General features: G+C 58.4%; 9 protein-coding genes across 9 annotated transcripts; 4 read left to right on the top strand and 5 right to left on the bottom strand.

Moving 5' to 3' along the window:
• Positions 1-627: 627 nt before the first annotated feature.
• Positions 628-1610, top strand: D7B24_007150 (uncharacterized protein; the record flags this gene model as incomplete). The annotated part of the gene is made up of 2 exons (XM_028641265.1): positions 628-1107; positions 1161-1610. 2 exons carry the CDS (start codon positions 628-630, stop codon positions 1608-1610), a joined length of 930 nt encoding a protein of 309 aa, XP_028494703.1.
• An 854-nt stretch (positions 1611-2464) lies between these two features.
• Positions 2465-4230, top strand: D7B24_007151 (uncharacterized protein; the record flags this gene model as incomplete). The annotated part of the gene is made up of 3 exons (XM_028641266.1): positions 2465-2570; positions 2643-3940; positions 4039-4230. 3 exons carry the CDS (start codon positions 2465-2467, stop codon positions 4228-4230), a joined length of 1596 nt encoding a protein of 531 aa, XP_028494704.1.
• A 1262-nt stretch (positions 4231-5492) lies between these two features.
• D7B24_007152 (uncharacterized protein) lies at positions 5493-7910 on the bottom strand (the record flags this gene model as incomplete). The annotated part of the gene is made up of 1 exon (XM_028641267.1): positions 5493-7910. The coding sequence occupies one exon, from the start codon at positions 7908-7910 to the stop codon at positions 5493-5495; it is 2418 nt and encodes an 805-aa protein (XP_028494705.1).
• Positions 7911-8919: 1009 nt separating this feature from the next.
• Positions 8920-9933, top strand: D7B24_007153 (uncharacterized protein; the record flags this gene model as incomplete). The annotated part of the gene is made up of 1 exon (XM_028641268.1): positions 8920-9933. One exon carries the CDS (start codon positions 8920-8922, stop codon positions 9931-9933), a length of 1014 nt encoding a protein of 337 aa, XP_028494706.1.
• A 190-nt stretch (positions 9934-10123) lies between these two features.
• On the bottom strand, positions 10124-12743 carry D7B24_007154 (uncharacterized protein; the record flags this gene model as incomplete). The annotated part of the gene is made up of 5 exons (XM_028641269.1): positions 10124-12179; positions 12239-12390; positions 12450-12532; positions 12583-12642; positions 12710-12743. The coding sequence occupies 5 exons, from the start codon at positions 12741-12743 to the stop codon at positions 10124-10126; spliced, it is 2385 nt and encodes a 794-aa protein (XP_028494707.1).
• Positions 12744-13045: 302 nt separating this feature from the next.
• GPI14 (GPI mannosyltransferase 1) lies at positions 13046-14436 on the bottom strand (the record flags this gene model as incomplete). Its single annotated transcript, XM_028641270.1, has 3 exons — positions 13046-13345; positions 13397-13667; positions 13718-14436. 3 exons carry the CDS (start codon positions 14434-14436, stop codon positions 13046-13048), a joined length of 1290 nt encoding a protein of 429 aa, XP_028494708.1.
• Positions 14437-14796: 360 nt separating this feature from the next.
• D7B24_007156 (uncharacterized protein) lies at positions 14797-15672 on the top strand (the record flags this gene model as incomplete). Its single annotated transcript, XM_028641271.1, has 3 exons — positions 14797-14981; positions 15032-15049; positions 15105-15672. 3 exons carry the CDS (start codon positions 14797-14799, stop codon positions 15670-15672), a joined length of 771 nt encoding a protein of 256 aa, XP_028494709.1.
• Positions 15673-16004: 332 nt separating this feature from the next.
• On the bottom strand, positions 16005-17358 carry D7B24_007157 (uncharacterized protein; the record flags this gene model as incomplete). The annotated part of the gene is made up of 2 exons (XM_028641272.1): positions 16005-16890; positions 16955-17358. 2 exons carry the CDS (start codon positions 17356-17358, stop codon positions 16005-16007), a joined length of 1290 nt encoding a protein of 429 aa, XP_028494710.1.
• Positions 17359-17957: 599 nt separating this feature from the next.
• On the bottom strand, positions 17958-18899 carry D7B24_007158 (uncharacterized protein; the record flags this gene model as incomplete). The annotated part of the gene is made up of 1 exon (XM_028641273.1): positions 17958-18899. The coding sequence occupies one exon, from the start codon at positions 18897-18899 to the stop codon at positions 17958-17960; it is 942 nt and encodes a 313-aa protein (XP_028494711.1).
• Positions 18900-19570: the final 671 nt, after the last annotated feature.

Here is a 19570-nt window from a genome sequence, read left to right on the forward strand (position 1 = left end):
CGAAAGGCAACATTGTCATGGCGGACCCTCGAGCTCTGACCAACATGTGAGAGCTCTACACGGTGGGGGGCTCCAAACGAGAGGGGATGTGGGTGCATGTTTGGGATGGAAACAAAGGACATAAGTTGGATCTCCTCCAGCTTGCATCCCCTCGTGCCATTTGCCGCGCAAATGTCGCTGTAAATGCGAGACGAGACGAGGCGATTAAGCTTCAGATGGAACAGCAATTAGTGAACGTTGTGCGACCATCGTTCCCCGGTCTTCCGTTCAAGGTTCAACACGCTTTGCCTGACATTGGTCTGAGCCCAGCGCTTCGTTGCAGTCGCAGTCGCAGTTGGACCCCTCCCCTTGCCTCGTTCCTGCCACGAGACACTACGTCTTAACTCTATCCCTTCCTTCCTGATCACTTTCTTTTTCTTCTGCTTCCATCGATTCTGGCTCTTCTTCTCATTCTGAGCAAAAACACTCATCGCATCTCCAGCGTTTCCTGTCCCCAATTGCATCTAGCCTGCGGATCCCGTACCTCTCCCGTGCCTGTGATCGACAACAGCATCCCGTTCGACCCCACATTGGCATCCATCGTGGGACATCATCTTTCACTCGCTCAGCATACCCTCAGCGGTCACCATGTCAGTTACGAACGGTATGAATGGCACAAACGGTGCGAGCAGCGGCTCTTCGGGCCCCAATCGCTTCCTCATCTGGGGCGGCGAGGGCTGGGTAGCCGGCCACCTCAAGAGTCTTCTTGAGGCCGCTGGTAAGGAGGTTCACACAACCACTGTTCGCATGGAGAACCGCGAGGGCGTCCTCGCCGAGCTCGACAGGATCAGGCCAACCCACGTGCTCAACGCTGCAGGCTGCACAGGCCGGCCCAATGTCGACTGGTGCGAGGACAACAAGGAGGCCACGATGCGATCCAATGTCATCGGCACCCTCAACCTTGCTGACGCCTGTTTCCTCAAGGGCATCCACTGTACCGTCTTTGCGACTGGCTGCATCTACCAGTATGATGACGCTCACCCTATTGGCGGGCCTGGCTACCTCGAGACGGATGCCGCCAATTTCAAGGGCAGCTTTTACTCCGACACCAAGGGCCATGTCGAGGAGGTGAGCCTTTCTGGCCGTCGCGCCCAAATCCGCCAAGAGCTAACTCGGGCCAGATCATGAAACACTACACCAACTGCCTCATCCTGCGTCTGCGCATGCCCGTCAGCGACGACTTGCACTCGCGCAACTTTGTCACCAAGATCAGCAAGTATGATCGGGTCGTGGATATTCCCAACAGCAACACGATCCTCTACGATCTCTTGCCGGCCTCGATCCTCATGGCGGAGCACAAGGACACGGGCGTTTTCAACTTTACCAACCCAGGCGCCATCTCCCACAACGAGGTGCTCAGCCTGTTCAAGGAGATTGTGCGGCCTGATTTTACCTGGAAGAACTTCTCGCTCGAGGAACAAGCCAAGGTCATCAAGGCCGGGCGCAGTAACTGCAAACTCGACACGACCAAGCTCGTCAGCAAGCTGAAGGAGTACGGGTACGAGGTGCCCGAGGTGCACGATGCGTATAGGAACTGTTTCCAGCGGATGAAGGCTGCTGGTGTTAATTGAGATATCGAGCATGATGCGAAATGAATAAGGGGTGTCTGAGCATGTTGTTGGCAGGCGTTCAGGTTCGTAACTGTGAGTACTATTCTGAGGTACCGCGTGTAGTCGCATCCTGGGAAGACGCATCCACAGCTCGATGTCGAGGGGAGTTGCAGAGGCAGACCTTTCGTAGGCCAAGTAGTGAAATGCCATGAATATCGACGTCCTGGTGTCGATGCCTCACTATTCTGCCGGAGCGCCCGAGACAACGAGCCACCAGGCGATCCTGGCAAATAGGCGATCCTGGGCAAATGTCATGGTGTGGTGGAAGCAATGAAAAAAAAGAGAGCAACGTCATAAGCCCCTCCAAGCCGCGGTACACGTAATGCGCTTTCCGAACGGCCCCCGAAAATGGACAAGGTTGTCTGGCGGACCATGGGGACAACAGTGGCCACCTAGACACTAGGACTAGGTACTGCCTGTGGTGATCCAAGGCAGAGCCGCCAGTGCCACTGCCACTGCCACTGGATGAGTTGGCGGCACGTTTTTTTGGGCTGACCGACGACGTAATTTGGCGGGGCTTCGCGAAAAGGCTGGCCCCCCAGCACCAGCACCCAGGAGGTACGTACCACTTGCCCGCCATCAACCGGGTGAGGGAACCAACCTACCTCACCTTCAGGCACCGGATTTCCATGTGCTTTTCACTTGGCCATCTGACCTTGACAAAACAACGACCGCAACTTCGATCTCCTTCTCCTACTCTTCCCATATCGCCAGATCGCCTTTGCTACGAATAGCAACCCATCCCTGCCCTCTTCAGTGAGACATCCGACCCCCCGATACCCCCCTCCGAATAATCTCTCCTACCCACCGCCATCATGGTTGCGGACACCGCATACTACGACACCCTGGGTGTTCAACCCACGGCCTCCGAGCTCGAGATCAAGAAGGCCTACCGCAAGCTGGCCATCGTCCACCACCCAGGTGCGTTCTCTCCCGCCGTCCCCCGTGGCGCCATCAGACGAAGAACGAGACACTGCTGACACCCCCGCCCAGACAAGAACCCCAACGACCCCTCCGCGCATGAAAAGTTCCAGGAGATCGGCGAGGCCTACCAGGTCCTTTCCGATAAAGACCTACGGGCCGCTTACGACAAGTTTGGCAAGGACCACGCCAAGCCCAGCGAGGGTTTTGCCGACCCCGCCGAGTTCTTCACCTCCATCTTTGGCGGCGATGCCTTTGTCGACTGGATCGGCGAGATCAGCCTCATGAAGGACCTGACCGCCACCATGGACATCACCATGCAAGAGCAGGAGCAGGAGCAGGAGGCTGCTGCCGCCGCCGCCGCTACTGCTGCTGCTCCCAACACCACCGCCACAGCTGGTGATGACGCCGAATTCCCCGGCACAGCGGAGGCCATGAAGGCAAGCCAGAAGGATGCCGCCGCCCATGCGCCACCCCCGACCGTCGTCGCCGAGGACGAGAAGACGCCCGCCGGCCACGCCGACAAGCCCTTCGTGCCCGCCGCTGACGGCTCTGCCGCTGGCGCCGCCCCGCCTCTGCCGCCCCGCACACCCTCGCCGAGCCCCTCGGGCGGCTCAGCGAACCGCTCGCGCACGCAGATCCCGCTGCGCCCGGCCCTCATGGACCGCCCCTCGGACGAGGCGTCAGCGGCAGCGGCGGCGGTCCCTGAGACGGAAGAGTCGCTGCGCGAAAAGGAGAAGAAGAAGGGCGGCCTCAACAAGGAGCAGCGCGAGCAGCTCGCGGCCATGGAGGCGCAGCGGGCGCTCGTGCGGCAGGAGCGCGTCGACACACTCGCGCGCAAGCTCGTTGACCGCGTCAGCGTGTGGACCGAGACGGACCGCGGCGAGGCCGTGACGCGGGCGTTCCAGGAGAAGACGCGCCTCGAGGAGGCCAACATGAAGATGGAGTCGTTTGGCCTCGACATTCTCCACGCCATCGGCCAGACGTACCTCGCCAAGGCGACGAACCTGCTGCGCTCCCAAAAGTTCCTCGGCATCGGCGGCTTCTTCAGCCGCGTCCGCGACAAGGGCACCCTCGTCAAGGAGACGTGGGGCACCATCTCGTCGGCCATTGACGCCCAGCAGACTATCGAGGAGATGGCCCGCATGGAGGAGCAGGGCGGCGAGGACTGGTCCGACGAGCAAAAGGCCGAGTTTGAGCGCCGCGTCACCGGCAAGATCCTCACCGCCGCCTGGCGCGGCTCCAAGTTTGAGATTCAGAGCGTCCTGCGCGAGGTCTGCGACCAGGTCCTCTACGACAAGAAGGTGCCCCTGCAGAAGCGTCTCCAGCGCGCCGAGGCGCTGGTCCTCATTGGCGACATTTTCATCAAGGTACGTCCCGTCCCTCCCCTTTCCGTTCTTCCCTCGTTCTCTTTCCGTCTCCCTGTCCTTAAAAATACACAAAAGACACACGCTAACGTTACGGCAAGGCGAAACGCTCCCCCGAGGAGGAGGGCGACCACCTCGTCTTCGAGCAGCTCGTCGCCGAGGCGGCCATCAAGCGCGAAAAGGACACGAAGAAGAAGTCGGGCAAGAAGCACCACCTGCACCCCCACCACGACGAGGCCGAGAAGACGGCCGCCGACGCGCCGAACGTGCCCAAGGAGAAGGCCGACCTGTGAGTGAGGGGCCGCAGATGCAGCGGACGGGGCAGCGCGGCATGTGCCGCCCGAGGACGGACCGTGAGCGAGAGTATGCGCCTCGGTGTCCCGGCGGAGTTGTCTAGGTGTGCGACGTGATGAGCCGGTCGTGAACGGTACGGGCGAGACAAGACGTGGCAGCGGACAGTGTAGAGCGGGGCGTTGAGAGATGCGCGGGAGGGATGGGAAGAGTTCGCCTCACTCTCAGTCTTTGTCTTCTTTTTTTTTGCATGGATAATACCACCTTTTTTTTCCCTCTTCTTCTGCTTCTGCTTCTCCTTATGAAGATAGATTTTCCGTTTCTTCTTCTCTTGTTCAACTCGAATCTGTTTAGAAGGGTCCTGCTGCCGATTGGATTCCCCGTCTCCGTGCCCGTCAGGTCTGCTTTCGGTCCAGAGAGACGCAGAGTTCGATACGAAGCTTTCTCGCATCGCCAATAGGAGCAATAGTGGTGACGGCCGACAAGTGCCACGTCCTCGAATGAAGCGCATGGCTACGAACATGTCGATCCATTCCTCCAGCTCGTGACGTAGCGCAACATCCCGAACCGGGTCCTCCGACTCGGAAGTGGGCCATCGTCGGCCTTACACTCATCTTCCCCACTAGCCATCACGAAATGGCAGTAGTGAATATAATTCTTTCTTCGCCTCGGCTGGCTAACTAGCTAGCATCTCCCAGACAGAGCCCGTCAGGCTCGCCTTATTCCTCCATTCTTTATGTGATCCTGGGGTATCTAATGGGTACATGAAATATCCATTCGCGAGGCAGCAGCAACAAGACAGACACAAAAAAAAAAAAGCGACAAAAGGAAGCAGAGCCAGATGACACGACGTGGAGGAGCCCCTACGCAGGGAGTCCGAAATACTGGTGATAGCACACACCCTACGAGTACATGAACTCGTCTTGTCCGCAGAGATGCGCGACGTCCGGGTTCGGCGGCGGAGCAGTGTGGAATAATGAAATATGCTGGGGCGCAGGTGTGATGCCAACCCGAGCTAAACCCCCGCCTGCAAAAAAATTGGTGACAAAAACGCCCTGGGCAAACGGTCTTCGCCGTGCCCTCCCTCGCGATGCAATGCTGTGTTGTGGAAAAAGGAAAAGCCGTGGTCCGTGAGTGTGTGTGTGAGTGGTGAGTGATGTGGCGTCCGACGCCGGGTCGATGACGGGGAAGGTCGTGGAATTACAATATGTATGTGGAGAGATTAGTGGAAGGTGGATGGCAATGATCGAGCGGCTGACAAGAGCTATCCTTCGTCAGTAGGTAGCTCGATGCCGCTATCTCTGATTTGTGGATCGCCACTCCATGGCGGCGCGAGGTTTGCTCCCTTAAGAGGTGGCACATCATCCAAGATGGAGTCTGACAGAGTAATGTCGCCGTCGTCGTCCCCAACGTCCCCAGACTTTAGCACATCTGGGTCGTCTTCGTACTGCGGCGCCAGGACCCTTGGCGCCAGCTCCACGTCACTCACGCGCACCTTGTACTCGAGTGCCTTCTTGCCGTCCTTGATGAGTTCCTCGGTCCAGTTAAGGCAGCGTTTGATGCTCTGGTTGATCTTTTGGCTGTCAACGAGGAGCTCACGATGCTTGGTTAGGTCGAGCTGGAGGCGCCGCTCATCTCGCTTGCGGCGGCGGTCAGCGGCTTTGAGGCCTGGGCTGGAGATGGATTCGCTGTCGGAGGGGTCCGTGTCATACAACGACCCGAGGTCGTCATCCTCCTCTTCTTCGTCCTCGCCTTCATCCTCGCTGAGGTCGGATAGCTCGAGAGCACCTTCCATCCCGACCGCCGTACCCACCGTCGAGTCGGACGGAACGCGGCTAGAAGCCATAGATGTCAGGGACAGGCGGCCAGAGCGCGACAGTCTGCGGTACCGTCTTAGCTCGGCAGTCTGTTTACGAAGTTGACGCTCTAATGATCTGTTGATGGCCTCGAGAGATGCGTTGGTGATCTCCAGGTCTTGCACCTTTCGTTCCCGGCGGGCATGGGCGACGAGATCGTTGAGAGGGTCACCTGAGTGTGTCGACTTTGTTGGGCTCTGGAGCTCACTATGACCTTTGGAATCATCCGACTCGGTGAGGTCCTCGGCAGCTTGTATAATAGATGCCATAGTCACGGCGGGATTGTTGGGCGCAGAGGTCGGGGACGAGAGCTCGGAAGAGGGGTGCGAGGCCATGAACCTCGACATGATGATGGCGTCGCCCGAGCTGACGCTGCCGTTTCTAGAATGAGAGCCATGCTGCGGCGGGACTTCGATGCTGACCCTTCGTTTCGCAGCTGGCTGTGCGGCGAGCGTCGGCGGGCTGGCCATCTGCGGCCGACTCGCTGGTTGTGGCGATAAAGTGGCCGTCCTGGCCAGTGGCGGTGGTATCGGTTGGGTTTGTTTATTGGGTGACGTGGGCCGGCTCGTAGCAGCAAAGCCACCGGTAGCGATTGTCGGTGCTGCTCTGGGGGCGTTCATTTTGGAGCTCGATGATACGGTTGAGCCGGCGGCGGAAGCGGGTCGATAGGCAGGTTGGAAATCTGGAGCGCCGTTGGCGTAGAAGAACTTGCTTGCCTGTGCCTCCTGCATCGGTGCCAGCACTGGTGTGAAGCCTGGGACGACGCTGGGCGACGTGGGCCGATTCCTCTCGATGGCGCTGCCATTTGCATAAATAAAAGTCGGCGCCTTGATGGGTTGTTGCTGCTGCTGCTGTTGTTGCTGTTGTTGCTGCTGCGTCTTGAGGAGAGAGGGTTGAGAAGAAGCAGGCTTTGCATCGCTGGCATAGAAGAACTTGGAGTCGGAGGGATCATTCCGGCTGCCAACATCAGATGGCGGGCTGAATGTCACGACGTGTTTCCTGCTCATGTCGCCGTCAAAGGCCGACGCAAAGGCCGACCGAGTATCCCAATCGCTGTTTCGTTCTGGATTCGGCGTACCGGTCGGCGTGCTGCTGGCGCTGTCGACGCGGGTCTGCCTGCTTCCCGACCGTGGCGTGATGTTGTGGCTCAGGAATGCCGACACGGGGCTCGTGATGTCGTCCTTGACACCACCACCACCACCAGGGCCCCCACTTGCCCCTGAGGCGGCGGACCCATGGCCGAGGTCTGTTTTTCGGCGGGCGAGAGGTGTGACGACGGGCGGCTGCTGGTGATGCTGTTGTGCCTTGCTGGCAATCTTGGGGGTCAATGGTGCTCTGCCCATGGCCTTGGCGGCCGAGGCGCTGAGGACGGGCTGGCGGGGGGCTGCGTGGGCTCCCTTTTGATCGTGGGGTGGCGGCATGTCGCTCAAAGACTTTAGCTTGGGAGCGATGGAGGGGCGGACGACAGGCGTCGTGTTCAGTGCATTGTGGGACAGCTTCCGGAGCGGCTGGCGCAGGGTGGACGAGAGTGTCGGTTGTCGGGCAGTCGATTGCTGCCGCCTCGGGGTTGGTGGTGTTGTTGTTGTTGTTTTGGGTGCGGAGGAGGAGGAGGTGGTGGTGGACAGGCTGGTGGGCAGGCTGGCGGTGCTGGTTCGGGGGGTGATGCGCGGTCTCAGGGCGGTGGTCGTTGAAGGCTTTCGGGTGGCTGTGGGTGTCTGTTTGCTGGGAAGGAAGGATCGACGCGTGCGCAGTAGATCGGACGAACGTGCCGGCGATGGATCTCTCGAATGCGATGCCGATGTCGAGTTGGTGTTGAGTGACCGCATGTTGAGCAGGACAGAAGCCCAACCGGGTTGGAGTCACTGGACGGGATGGATCTCGCTCTCTCTGTCTCTGTGCTTTCTCGTTCGTCGGCGTCAGGTCACACTTTCCTCCAGGCCTTTTGGGGGCTGGCTGGCTGGATGGCCGCCTTGCGATTCTGGGTGGTCCGGCCGCTGGCACCTGACTGGCCCGCGTTGCCGGGAGAGCCCGCTGAGTCGCTGTAATTTAGTGGTCCCTTGGCGCGTTCTGCACTGGCGGATGCACTGAGATCGGTGCACCGGCGGGTGGGATAAGGCAAGTAAGTCAGGTAGGTAGGTACCTTGGCGGGCACTGGTGTGCAATTGTACAGTGGCTGCATAGGCAGGAGATCAGTGAACAGAGAACAGAACATGAAGCTCGCGAGCGACAGCGACGACAATGGGGTTATGATTTCTTCTCCAGGGTCTTGGACAACTCCAACGGTTCCGCATTGTTTCCTCGCATCCACGCCCCGAAAAGTAAACAAGCCCAAAGAAAACATTTTGGTTCCCACCTCTGAGTGGCTCTCCACGTCACTTCTGGACCCCTCACTCGGGAATTCATCTCCATTTGCCAATGTTATTCATGCGTCGCTGCTGCACAACAAGGATTCCCTCCCTTCCGTCATTTGCACTATGCTGTGGTGGGGCTATTGAACATGGGCACGAGATATACCCAAGATACCTTACCTAGGTAGGTAGGTACCCAGAGATCGAACCTGGGCCCACACCCAGGCAAGGCAAGGCGAGGCAAGCAAGGCAAGGCAGGACGGCGTCCACGGCGCAAGGACCCCTACGGTTCAGTGCCTCGCTAGTGCCCCACGCTTCCCACGGCTGAGTAATGCCCCTAATGCCCCTCGTCTGTATGCATCCAACATCGATATCGAGGTTGGCTTCGATTTGCCATCATACTACAACTGACCACATCACGACAGCCTTGCATCGCCAGCACTCCCTCCACTCGCGCGCGTTTGCAGCGCTGCTCCTCCCTTGGAAAATGGGCTATGTCGGTTACACTCTCATTGTGGCCTCAGTCGTCTGGGTCCTCGTTGCACAGCCGCCATGGATTCATCCTTACCTGCCGCCATTTCTCCTCACATCTCGTCCACCACCCGCTTTGACGGGAGGTGACGCCTCGAAACGTAGGGCACCCGACAATGACAAGCCAAGGAATGCTGTAAAAGAGAGCATCGAGGAGTCAGACCGGGCAGCCATGCCCCCACCGCCGACAATACCCAAAATCACCAATACGCCCGCCGTGGCTGCACCAGCTTTTGAGATCTCGGCACCAGACACAGACGCCGAAGTCGAGCAAACGACACCAAAGGCCACGGCGACACCAAACTCAGTCGCCGTCCCTTCCTTCTCCCTGTCCGCCGACGATGCCCCGGCACAACCTTCACTCTCGATGCCGCCGCCAGCGGTTCCGAAACCCACCTTCTCGATGCCACCACCACCGGCCCCCTCGCGCGCCATCCCACCCCGCCTCAACCCCCTCTCATCGTCCTCCTCCTTCCTCGGCGCCAACTCCCCCCAGCGCGCCCGCGGGCCGACCCCCAACCGCGGCCCCGGCCCCTCGTCCTCGCTCGCGCCCCCTCCGACACACTCCCAGGCGCCCCAGAAGCCCTCGCGCAAGGTCCTCCTGACGCCGGGCCACTCCCCGCTCGACTGGGCCCGCATCTCCGGCCCGGCCTGCGACCTGCGCAACCTGCCCGCCAACACGCCCTACCTCAAGGTGACGCCGTCCATGTTGAAGAAGCAGACGGGCCGCAAGGGCAAAGACGCGTGGATGGCCCTCGGCGGGCGGGTCTACAACGTGACACCCTACGCCGCGTATCACCCCGGCGGCGTGCCGGAGCTGATGCGTGGAGCCGGCAGGGAGGCGACGAAGTTGTTTGGAGAAGTTCATCCTTGGGTCAATTACGAGACGATGCTGTCGGCTTGTCTTGTGGGCGTGCTGGTGCCGGAAGAGGAGGCTGAGAAGGAGAGCGAGATGGATCAGATGGACTAAGTGTTGCGTGTGAACCAAGTTACACTGACACGTTTGGCGTGGTGGAAGCGTTTTCGTTATGAACATACGCAAGACAGACAGTGGGCAAGAGAGACGCCCCCGGTTTTCATGACTTCATTAGGCGGACTATAGAGAGATACCCGAATAGACGCGTGGAAGAAGGTCCAGCATATACCATGCACTTATGCCCCTACCGCCGTCGGCCAAACTTAAACTTCAGCTCGTCGTCGCTCTCGTCGCTATCGCGAACCTCGACAATCTGTCGCACAGGCCGTGGCCTCTTGGCCGGCGGTTCACTCGACGCCTCCGCGGCAGGCCTCTTCCCCTGAGTCGTACGCCCAGTCGCCTGGCTGCGGCTCGACGTCGGCCCCGTACTCTGCGACTCGGTCGCCGTGCTTCTGGTGCCCCTGATGCGCGTCACCGGCGCAGCCTCAGCCAGCGTCTCCTCGATGGCCTCTTCTTCATCGCTGTCGTCCGACAGCACAATCTGCGATGCCCGCGCCCTCAGCGAGCCTGTCGCCCTCAGCGAGCCGGTCGCCCTCGAGGAGGGCTCAGACTTGGCCTCCTGCGACTGGCTGCCGCCGCTCTTCTTCTTCTGCTGCGTGTCATCCTCGAGCCAGTAGTCGTCCCCGATGCCGAAGTCCTTCTTCTTAACCTCCGACACCTGCACAATGACCTTCATGACCGCCCTGCCCTGCGCGGCGCCTCGTTTCTGGAACCGCTTGAAGTTGCGCCGCCCGTTCCAGCGCGGGTCCCACCGTCCGTCGGCAACGTCCTGCTCGCGCGTGCGCTCACCACCCGGTTTCCGCAGCCCCATCTCTTCCACGATGTGGAGGCGGCGGATGGCGTCGAGATCAATGTCCGAGGGCACATTGGCGAGGTCGTCGCGCTCCGCTTTGGCGCGGGCCTCCATTTCCTCGCGGCGCTTGCGTGCTTCCTCCAGGACGTCGATCTCCCTCTTGACCCTTTTCGGTGCCGGCTTTGGCTGCGCTGGCTCCTCGGGTTCGTCGGGCGACTGCTGTCGGATCGGGTCCTCGCCGGCTTCGATGCGCCGGCGCTTGGCGGCTGCTGCTGTGGGGATGAGGCCGTCCATGAGGTCTGCTGAGTCGGGCGCTGGCCGCTTGCGCTGCGATCTGGTGGCGGGCGCTTCGTCCCGGCGGTCTTGGGACACGAAAAGACCTTCTTCTTCGTCTTCGTCTTCTGCTTCCTCGGCAGGCCCGCTGGCTCGTGTGTTTGGTGTGGAAGCCTGTGGCACATTGCCCTTATCGTCGTCATCAGAGTCATCATCGAACCCTGCAAACCGTCGAGTCGCTTGTCGTCTCGTGCGGCCACGTCGTGGGCCAGGTATCGAAGACTCCGAGACGTCCTGTGATTGTGCATCTGGGGCTGGCGCAGAATCCATCTCCATGGCATCGCCGCCTCTAGTCGCTGCTTGTTTCCGCGCTGCTCTGGGCGGGCTGTCCTGGACTGTTTCGGTCTGCAGAGGCCTCCGTAATATGCTGGCATCCTTGGCGAGGATAGCCTCGAGAAACTCATTTTGTTCAATGGGGCGGTGGTCCAGCCGCAGCGATGTCTCATAGAAAAACGACGCGTACCATTCAGTGTCGTCACCCTTATCAGGGGTGAAGCGGACGACGACCACGCCGCGTCCTTCGCTCCCGTCCTCGAAAGACCCAAGGCCCTTCTCGCCCGCCTCCGTCTTGACAAACAGCACAAAGTCGTCCACGGTTGTCTTTTCGGGGGTGACCTCGGTGTGCAGCGCCTTGCCGCCGCCATTGGTGATCGGCGCCAGGAGATTGTCATACTGGTTTCTGTCGTAGAAGATGAATGTGTAACCCTCAAAGATCTCTTTCCGCGCTTCATCCGGAGCATACGCATCCGGCGGCCGTTCCACAGGCTCGCCGCCGCGAGGCGGGAGGTGCTCGAGAGGGTTTGGCCAGGAGGCCTGAAAGTCTTGCTCCAGAGCCGACGCCTCTGTTGCTTCGGCCCCGTCGGGCGGCAGCGCAGCCGCCACGATGGCGTCGACGAACGAGTCGGTGACGATGTACCGGCCGTTGATGAGCGCCTGCAGCCCCTTGGACGTATTCCTCTTCTTCGCCACCACATGTGTCGTGTGTTGGATGTTGTAGTCAAATGTGAATTTGATGTCGAGCTGTTCGAGCATGTCGCGGAGTCGGCGGGCGGGGTCTTCTCGCATTTCGCGGCTCGTGAAGCTGAAGCTCAGCACAACAGGGTGCCACGAGAGCCTGTTTCCGTGCCGTCAGCAACGTTCTGTTCCTTGATCGGCAGCTGAGCGGGGCCCTACCGGAAAATGTCAGGGCAGCCTCCCAGCTTGATCTCCGCGACATTGTCGGAGACGACATGCTTCTCTCCCTTGTACTTCTCGCCGTCGATCGTTGTGCCCGTCTTCGTCGCGAGATCTTCAATCGTTACAGTGGATCGCTTCGAGATACTTGACTATTGAACTCTGTGAGTGACTGGCTACGACGCGCGTGCGCAGGCATGCCTCGACGTACGCTGCGGCCATCGGCTACCGGCTCGATTTTGATGGTCATGTGCTTCCGGGAGATGGTCTTGTGGGAGATGGCAAGCTGGCCCGCTGCATCGCACATCAGTCACTATCGATCCATACCGAATCCTCGTGCTTACGTTCCGAGGCTGTGCGGCCAAAGAGGTAGAGCTTGCCGGGGCGAAGCCAGAGCTGTCGGCCTGTTTGCGCGATTGTCAGTCGGGTCCACTCCCGTCGTACTTTGGGGGTTTCAGCTGGACACCATACCCTCGAAGACATTTTCCTGCTCCAAGAGCCACATGATGGGCAACCCAAGTGCGCCGCAAAATGATGCGCAGTGGGATTTCCAGCGGTAGGGCCAGTGACGTGTTGCGCTTCGTGTTACGCTGATCGTGCGATTGGTGGGGAAGTGGAGGGTCGCGGTCGTGTTTGGCGTCAGCAGGAAACTGACGCCTGTTCACGTGTTTAGCGGAGCTCACTGTCGTGCAAGGGGGGCACTCGAACACAACCATCAGTTGAGCGATTCAATGAGCTCATCATTCGAGCGGGAAGTCTAATGATTTTATTCTGATACGGCGATTCGGTCACCATGCATTTCACGTTCTACGTCGTCAACTTGGGCGCCTTGGCCACCTTGGCCTGCAGTAGAGGAACCGCCTGAGCTCCGTCACTAATCATGATGCCCAAAATCCAGCAGTTCACGAGGAAGAATCCCACGGTAGAGGCCCATAAGCCAGGGAAGAACGTGCTGACGCCGTTGAATTCCAGCTGGAATCCCTGCTGAAGCCACGCTCCTTGGGTGACGACCCAGAGAGCCAGTGCCGACACGCCTAGCGCAGGGTTCTTGAGGAAAGAAGAGTTGGGAAGGTAGATGGGCAGGAAGACCATGTACCACAAAAAGTACTGCCGCAGGTTAGCAAGGCCTCGGGGCGCATTGTGGCGATCGTGACATACCTGGCTTGTGCAGACCTTGTTGAAGGTCACAAAGGCGAACGTCTGCGCCATCATGGACGCCGCAAGATCCTTCTTCGCAACGACCACAGGGATCAGAATGGTTGACAGAAGAATTTGCGGCAGGAAAGCCACGGACTCGATCTGCAGGGAAGAGGTGGAGGGAAAGGCTGAAGTCAGGTAGAGTAGGATGTTGTAAGGGCTGAAGTTGTGACGGTGGTCGATCCGCGTGACGTGGTGGAAAAACGTGTGCACCAGAAACGGACTGCCATATCTGCGACCTGTCAGTTGTGGCTCATCCTCGTCAGAGCGTCGAGAGCTTACATGGAGTACATCAGGATGTTCAAGCCCATGAACGTAGCCAAGCTGATGATGGTCAATTTTACCCGCTGTGGACTGAAGAAACGCCGGGCCACATCAGAAACAGACTGTCCAGAGACAGGCTTCTTGGCTCGGCCCAGATTCTCGTCATCCATCCACCAAATGATGGCCGGTGCATAGATGAAGGGGTAAATTTTGAAATGCACGCCAAAGCCGAGCAACACGCCAGCCAGCGCAGTTCTCCTCCCCAGCACCGCCCACAAAAGAGCCATCACGAGGACACCCAAGAGACCTTCAGAACTCCCGCGCGTGCTGATCGTGGCAACCATGGGGTTCAACAGCCAAATGCTGGCAAACTTGAGCGCTCTCGCCTCCTCCATGCCATGAGTGCCGCGGAGAACGCGCACGATCAGCCATCCTGCCAAGAGATCCGCAGCAGCAAAGATCACCTTTCCGAATGAGAACCAAGCCGGACCGAGGGTTTCATTCCAGGCGGTAGGAAGGAGTAGCCATGCGAGAAGAGGTGTGTACCGGTAGGTCTCGCGGTCGTAAGGGGAGGCGCCGCGCTGAGTGAAGCGGGCAGCGTCGGTGAAGACAAGATAATCAATGTCTGTGTACTTGAAGGGCGAGTTGGCGTCTTGCCAGAGACCGTAGACGAGCAGCGCGGCGCGGAGGAGAGCGGCGGCTGTAAAAAGGGGGAGAGGCCGGAAGAGAGAGGCCATGGTGAATGACGGTGCGACGGCTCCGACTTGGACTACTCCTGAATGGCTGTTTCTCATTCGAATTGCCAAGCCAATGGCATTATGTACCACGAATTGAAATTTGTCGATCGTGGAGTTTGTCTGTCTGTCCTTCGACGTCCTGCGATACCGAGACTCGACAACCGCGTCGTGTTCACTTGATGAGTCAGCAGCACATGTACATCGTCGCCCTTGCAGCTGCAGGCTGATCATTACTGCCCCACACTGAACGTCAAACTCCACAGCACGAGAGGCTCACTGACGGGGCCTCGCTTGAAATGTCCTCTTTGACGTCAAGACATCATCAAGATCAAGCTTTCTGACCGCCTCAGTATCGTCGACATGTCTAAGAGAGATCGTGACGGCAACATGCGGCCCAAGGACGGTGGCAAGCCGGGCCCCGCCATCGCCGAGTCACGCTTCACGCCCATGTTCATGGAGTTTCGCAATGAGCTTGATGAGCACCATGATCGCAAGGAGCGCATCGTCAAGGCGTCCCGGGATGTCACTGCCCTGAGCAAGAAGATGTAAAGCCCCTTGGATGAGAATACTCTGTCCTCAAGCTGACATGTGATAGAATTTTCGCTTGCCAGAGGTACGCCGTCTTTCACTTACAACCCCTTCTTTTCAATACGACTCACAGTTCACAGGGTGAACAATCTAGGCGATTTGCCCAAACGTACTCAGGACGAGATCGATACCCGCATGTCCGAGATCAAGGACCTTCTTACACCCCTAGAGCCACACCTGACCCCTCTCAACCGCCACCGCTACGCCTCCACCCTCCGCGGCCTCGAGGAGCTCGTCGAGGCTCTCTCCTTTGCGCATTATCTACAACACCAAACCCTCATCACCATGGAGGAGGCTGGCGCTGCTGTGCCGGCTGCTATTGAGCTGACCGAGGACGACTATCTCTACGGCATCTTCGACCTCTTTGGCGAGATGATGCGGTTCGCGACCGTGACTACGGCACAGAAAGGACGGTTGGCGGGCCAGGACGAAGGCAAGCGAGATATCCTGATGGACTTTCACGAATTGAGCTCGGCGTTTGAGATACTACCTGAGATTCACGACCGGACGTACAAAAACAAGATGGAGGCCATGAGACAGTCGGTGCACAAGGTGGAGAAGCTGGGGTACGGAATTGCGATACGTGGGTCTGAGAGGCCGAAGGGGTGGGTGCCAGACATGAAGGATGATGCCGTGATCGCTGATTAGATGTATTCACCATGTCAGCGGACGTTGTCTGTTTATGGTGTAGAAGCCTGACGGGCTGTATGGGGACTGTATGGTAGTTCTGATTTATCTCCAGTCACGAAGGCCGGCGGAAACTACATGCAATGGGCCAAATTGTTGCAAATATTAGCTTCTGAAATGCAACATTTCCTGATCCACATTATCCTTCGTCTCGATTCCGTCCTTTCTCCTTGTATCTTTGTATGTACGTCCTCGGTTAAGCTCTGGATGAAATCCCGAGCTAGGTTGTCAGGGTGTGGTGACCCCGCCTGTATCACCATTCAATTTCTTATCAAAAGACCCTGTGCTGCCCCTCACAGCGCCGACAACCTCCGCCGAATCGCTGCTTGCTCCTTCTCGATGGCTTCAAGCTCTTCCAGCCTTGCTCTCCGCTCCTCCAACTCACACTGTCTTCGTATCAGCTCCTGCCGCTCCCAGGCATCGCCACTCTCTCGTTTTGTTACAGAAGGCGTCACAGTGGACATACCCCGATCTCCGTCGTCCAGCTCGTACCCGATTCCCAGCCGTAGCTCGGACAACGGAGAGACTGTATCGAGCGCGCAGTCTCTCGCAACTTTCGACTGGTCAGGCGAGTGCACTGGTGGCGCGTCACTCGGCATTGCGGTTTGCGTAGCGTCCATCTCAACTGGCGGCCTGACGAAAAAGCTATCATCGTCCTTTTCTACCGGTTTTGAGATGGCTGGGAGTTCTGCGAGCCCAGGGCCAGGACCTTGGCCATTCCAATCCCCTCCTTCAATGCGGCCGCCGGTTGCCTCGCTTATTTGCTGGCCTTCCTGTTCACGTCTTCGGCGCCGGCGGCGGACCTTCCAAAACCAGAAGAAACCCACGAGTGCGAGAAGGATGATGGTACCAATGACCACGGGAACGATGATAAGAACAGGAGGCCTTTGAGCTGCGTCGCCCTCTGCGGATTGCAAGGGCGAACGTGTTGGCTGGGAGTTCGAGGGCGATGGCTGAGATGAGGAACCGGACGACAACGAAGTCTCCGACGTGGACAAGGACTCTATCTCTGGTGTGGTTATGGTCTCGATGTTGGGGTCGAAGTTGGATCCCGCCATGGGATGCTCCGGAAGGTTGATGAGGTCGCTGGACTGCCAGCGAATCTGGTACGCCAACGCTGTGGACCTTGATCGAGTCGCATGATACGTGCCACCGTTACTTGAGACACATCGATAGCTCCTGCAGATGTGTGCCTGTTTATCAGTTTTTTGATCGCGGTTATCGAGAGGTGAACGTGACTAACGTTGGAACACAAAATCCCACAGTCTCGTTCTCGTCAACGGGTTCGCCATTGACCTGCGCGTCAATGGGACCCGCCAGGCAGCCGATGGAGTAGCTTTCCGGGCATATTCCCGGCGAGTAGTATCCTCCGTTCACGAAAACGGGCATGTGGTTGGGAAGCCCGCATTCTTCAAAGTACGTCAGATCCGGCGACGGCGTGACAATCGTTGGACAACCTGACGGCGCCGTCCATCTCGTGTAGAGGGCAACTGCCCATTTTTCGCAGTACCCTCTCGAGGTAACGGCGCAATCTTGAGATGTCAGGGTCCGCGGTGGGCCTGTGATCTTCCGTGTAATTGCCCTCGTTTCCCCGGCAGTGACTTGCCTCGCACCCACGACTGGGGGTGGTGTCACTTGTGCGAGCATGGCGGGAGGCTATTTTGGAAAGAACTGAGGAACACCGGATGCCCCATTTTGGGGACTGCTGGGTTGATAAACCGCTCTGGTTCACGCGGCATACCAGGTCAGGAGTGCTCGAACTCAGGACCGCCAAGGCCAGCGACCAACACAGGAGGTCGCGGTTGGTTCACGAGGTGCATGTCGACCAATCAGGCATTGCATACCCTGTGATGCTAGACGAGGCAGCCCGTGCGATGTGACGACCTGGGACTGACATGGTTTAGGGTCATGCAGGTTAATGATTAAAGACGGGATGAGCCATGGTGACTTTGGTGATGGTCCCGTCCGTTTGGAAATGAGCGACTGTCAAATGTGACGGTATGGCTCGTTGCTGTCACGACATTGACTATGTGTGCGATCATGTTCAATTTCGAAGGTAAGATCTACAATTTAGAACAATTAGTCATAAGTCACGGACCAGCCATGGCAAACGAACACCGCAGGTTGAGGCTTGTTCAGGACCGCATAACAGGACAAAGGAGACGGCCTAGATCGGCTACAGTAAGGTACCTCATGGTAGGTAGATGGACAGAAGGAAAAACATGGAAGTTGGCCTTCGAATCGACTCACCAGTTCCTCTGATCCACCGGGCAGAACATGATGCCCTGCTCTGCCATCTGGTCTAGCTCAGCGGCACTGATCGGCGACTGATGATCGCGAGTTGACAAGCTGGGCGACTCGACAAACGCCAGCTCAACAGTTGCAGGCCGCGTGCCCGACAACCTCTCAAAGTATCGGGAGTTCTTGCGACGCAAAGGCAGAACAGGGCGCCCTGAGCCGATCATCGACTCGACCAGCCCTGCGTCCACGTCATCATACCAATGTTCAGGGTCGCCGTCAATGCCAATCTGACTCTCATCGAGCAGTGAATCATGAGTCTCACTCACAGGCCTGTCAAGCTCGGCAATGAGCTTCCCGAAGCCAGCATCGTATAGGAGCTGATCCGCGCCAAAATGCGTGAAGGTGAACAAACTCCAAAAATCGGCCTTCAGTACATTTGGCACCCTCTCCACCGTGACCATCTGCTCCGGAGTTGTGTCTTCGGCCATCCTCTGCAACAGCCAGAAAATGTCCCTGCCAAGGGTGCTCACGGCCCTCGCAGGGACCCTTGGGTCCATGTATCTTTCTGCCAAAGTGTCTAGCAGCGCCGGCATGCTTGCGATGCGCGTTCCTGCCGGTCCCATGGCGATCCAGTCGAGTGGTGCGCCGGCATCGACGAATTGCAGCCTCACTTTGCGGACGGATCCATCTGAAAGAGGCACGCCAAAGGCGTCTGGAAACGAAGGATGAACGATCATGCCTTGGGCGGCAGCCCAGCATTTAACCACGTCACGGGCATACAGAGGGCAGGAAATACTGACCTGCGAGGGGAGGCGTGTGGTCAGGCCGTAGAAGGAGAGAGCAGCGAGACCTCGAACGCTGTAGGAGACGTGGCTTAAGAGCCGACCGAGGCGATGGAGCAGCTCATCAAGGACAGTAGAAGGCATTCCCTCCGTTGAGAACGGCATGAGGCAGCGACCACATGTGCTGGGCAGGCGAGGGAGGGGTTTATCGAGGTAGGCTTTCGTGTGAACAGGAACAGGAGGTGCGGCCCGTGAAGGTCGAAGTGGTACAGTGACCCTGAGACTTCCAGCGCCAGCTGAAAAAATTGGGGCAGGCCTTGGGTGAATGCCTTGGGGAGTCCAGGGGCCCGAAGAGGCGGATATCAGGATCGGGCTAGAGATAACGAGGTTAGCAGGTCGGCTGCGTGTCTGTTGGGAAGAGGTTGACTTGCTATCACAGAGCTGGAGGAACCAGGAAGACAGTCGCTTCACGAAAGAGGTTTTCATAGCGTGCGGCTGATGCTGGTCACTGCCTTACTCTGCAAGTATTGATCGAGTATGCTCTAAGAAGAGAGGCGAATGTTCTTTGGGGAGACGGCATGAAGAAGACTTGCCTGCGAATGAGACGTATTTACGCTCATCGCACCGTGCCAAACAGACCGCTTGTGAAGACTTACACTGCGAACAGGACCTTGTCTGACAGGCAATGCCGTGTGCCAGTGAGGCTCTTCGAAGGGAACAAAGACTGTAAACGGGCCACACCAGGGTGTTCTGCGACGGATACTAGCCGTTCTCTTTGTTCAACCTTTGCCTGAACACACATCGTTGAGTCCTTGACGCGTTGTGGAAAAGCAGCC

This window comes from Verticillium nonalfalfae, assembly GCF_003724135.2.
Source record: "Verticillium nonalfalfae strain VnAa140/NRRL 66861 chromosome Unknown scaffold_55, whole genome shotgun sequence".
In the NCBI taxonomy this organism is placed as follows: Eukaryota; Fungi; Ascomycota; class Sordariomycetes; order Glomerellales; family Plectosphaerellaceae; genus Verticillium; species Verticillium nonalfalfae.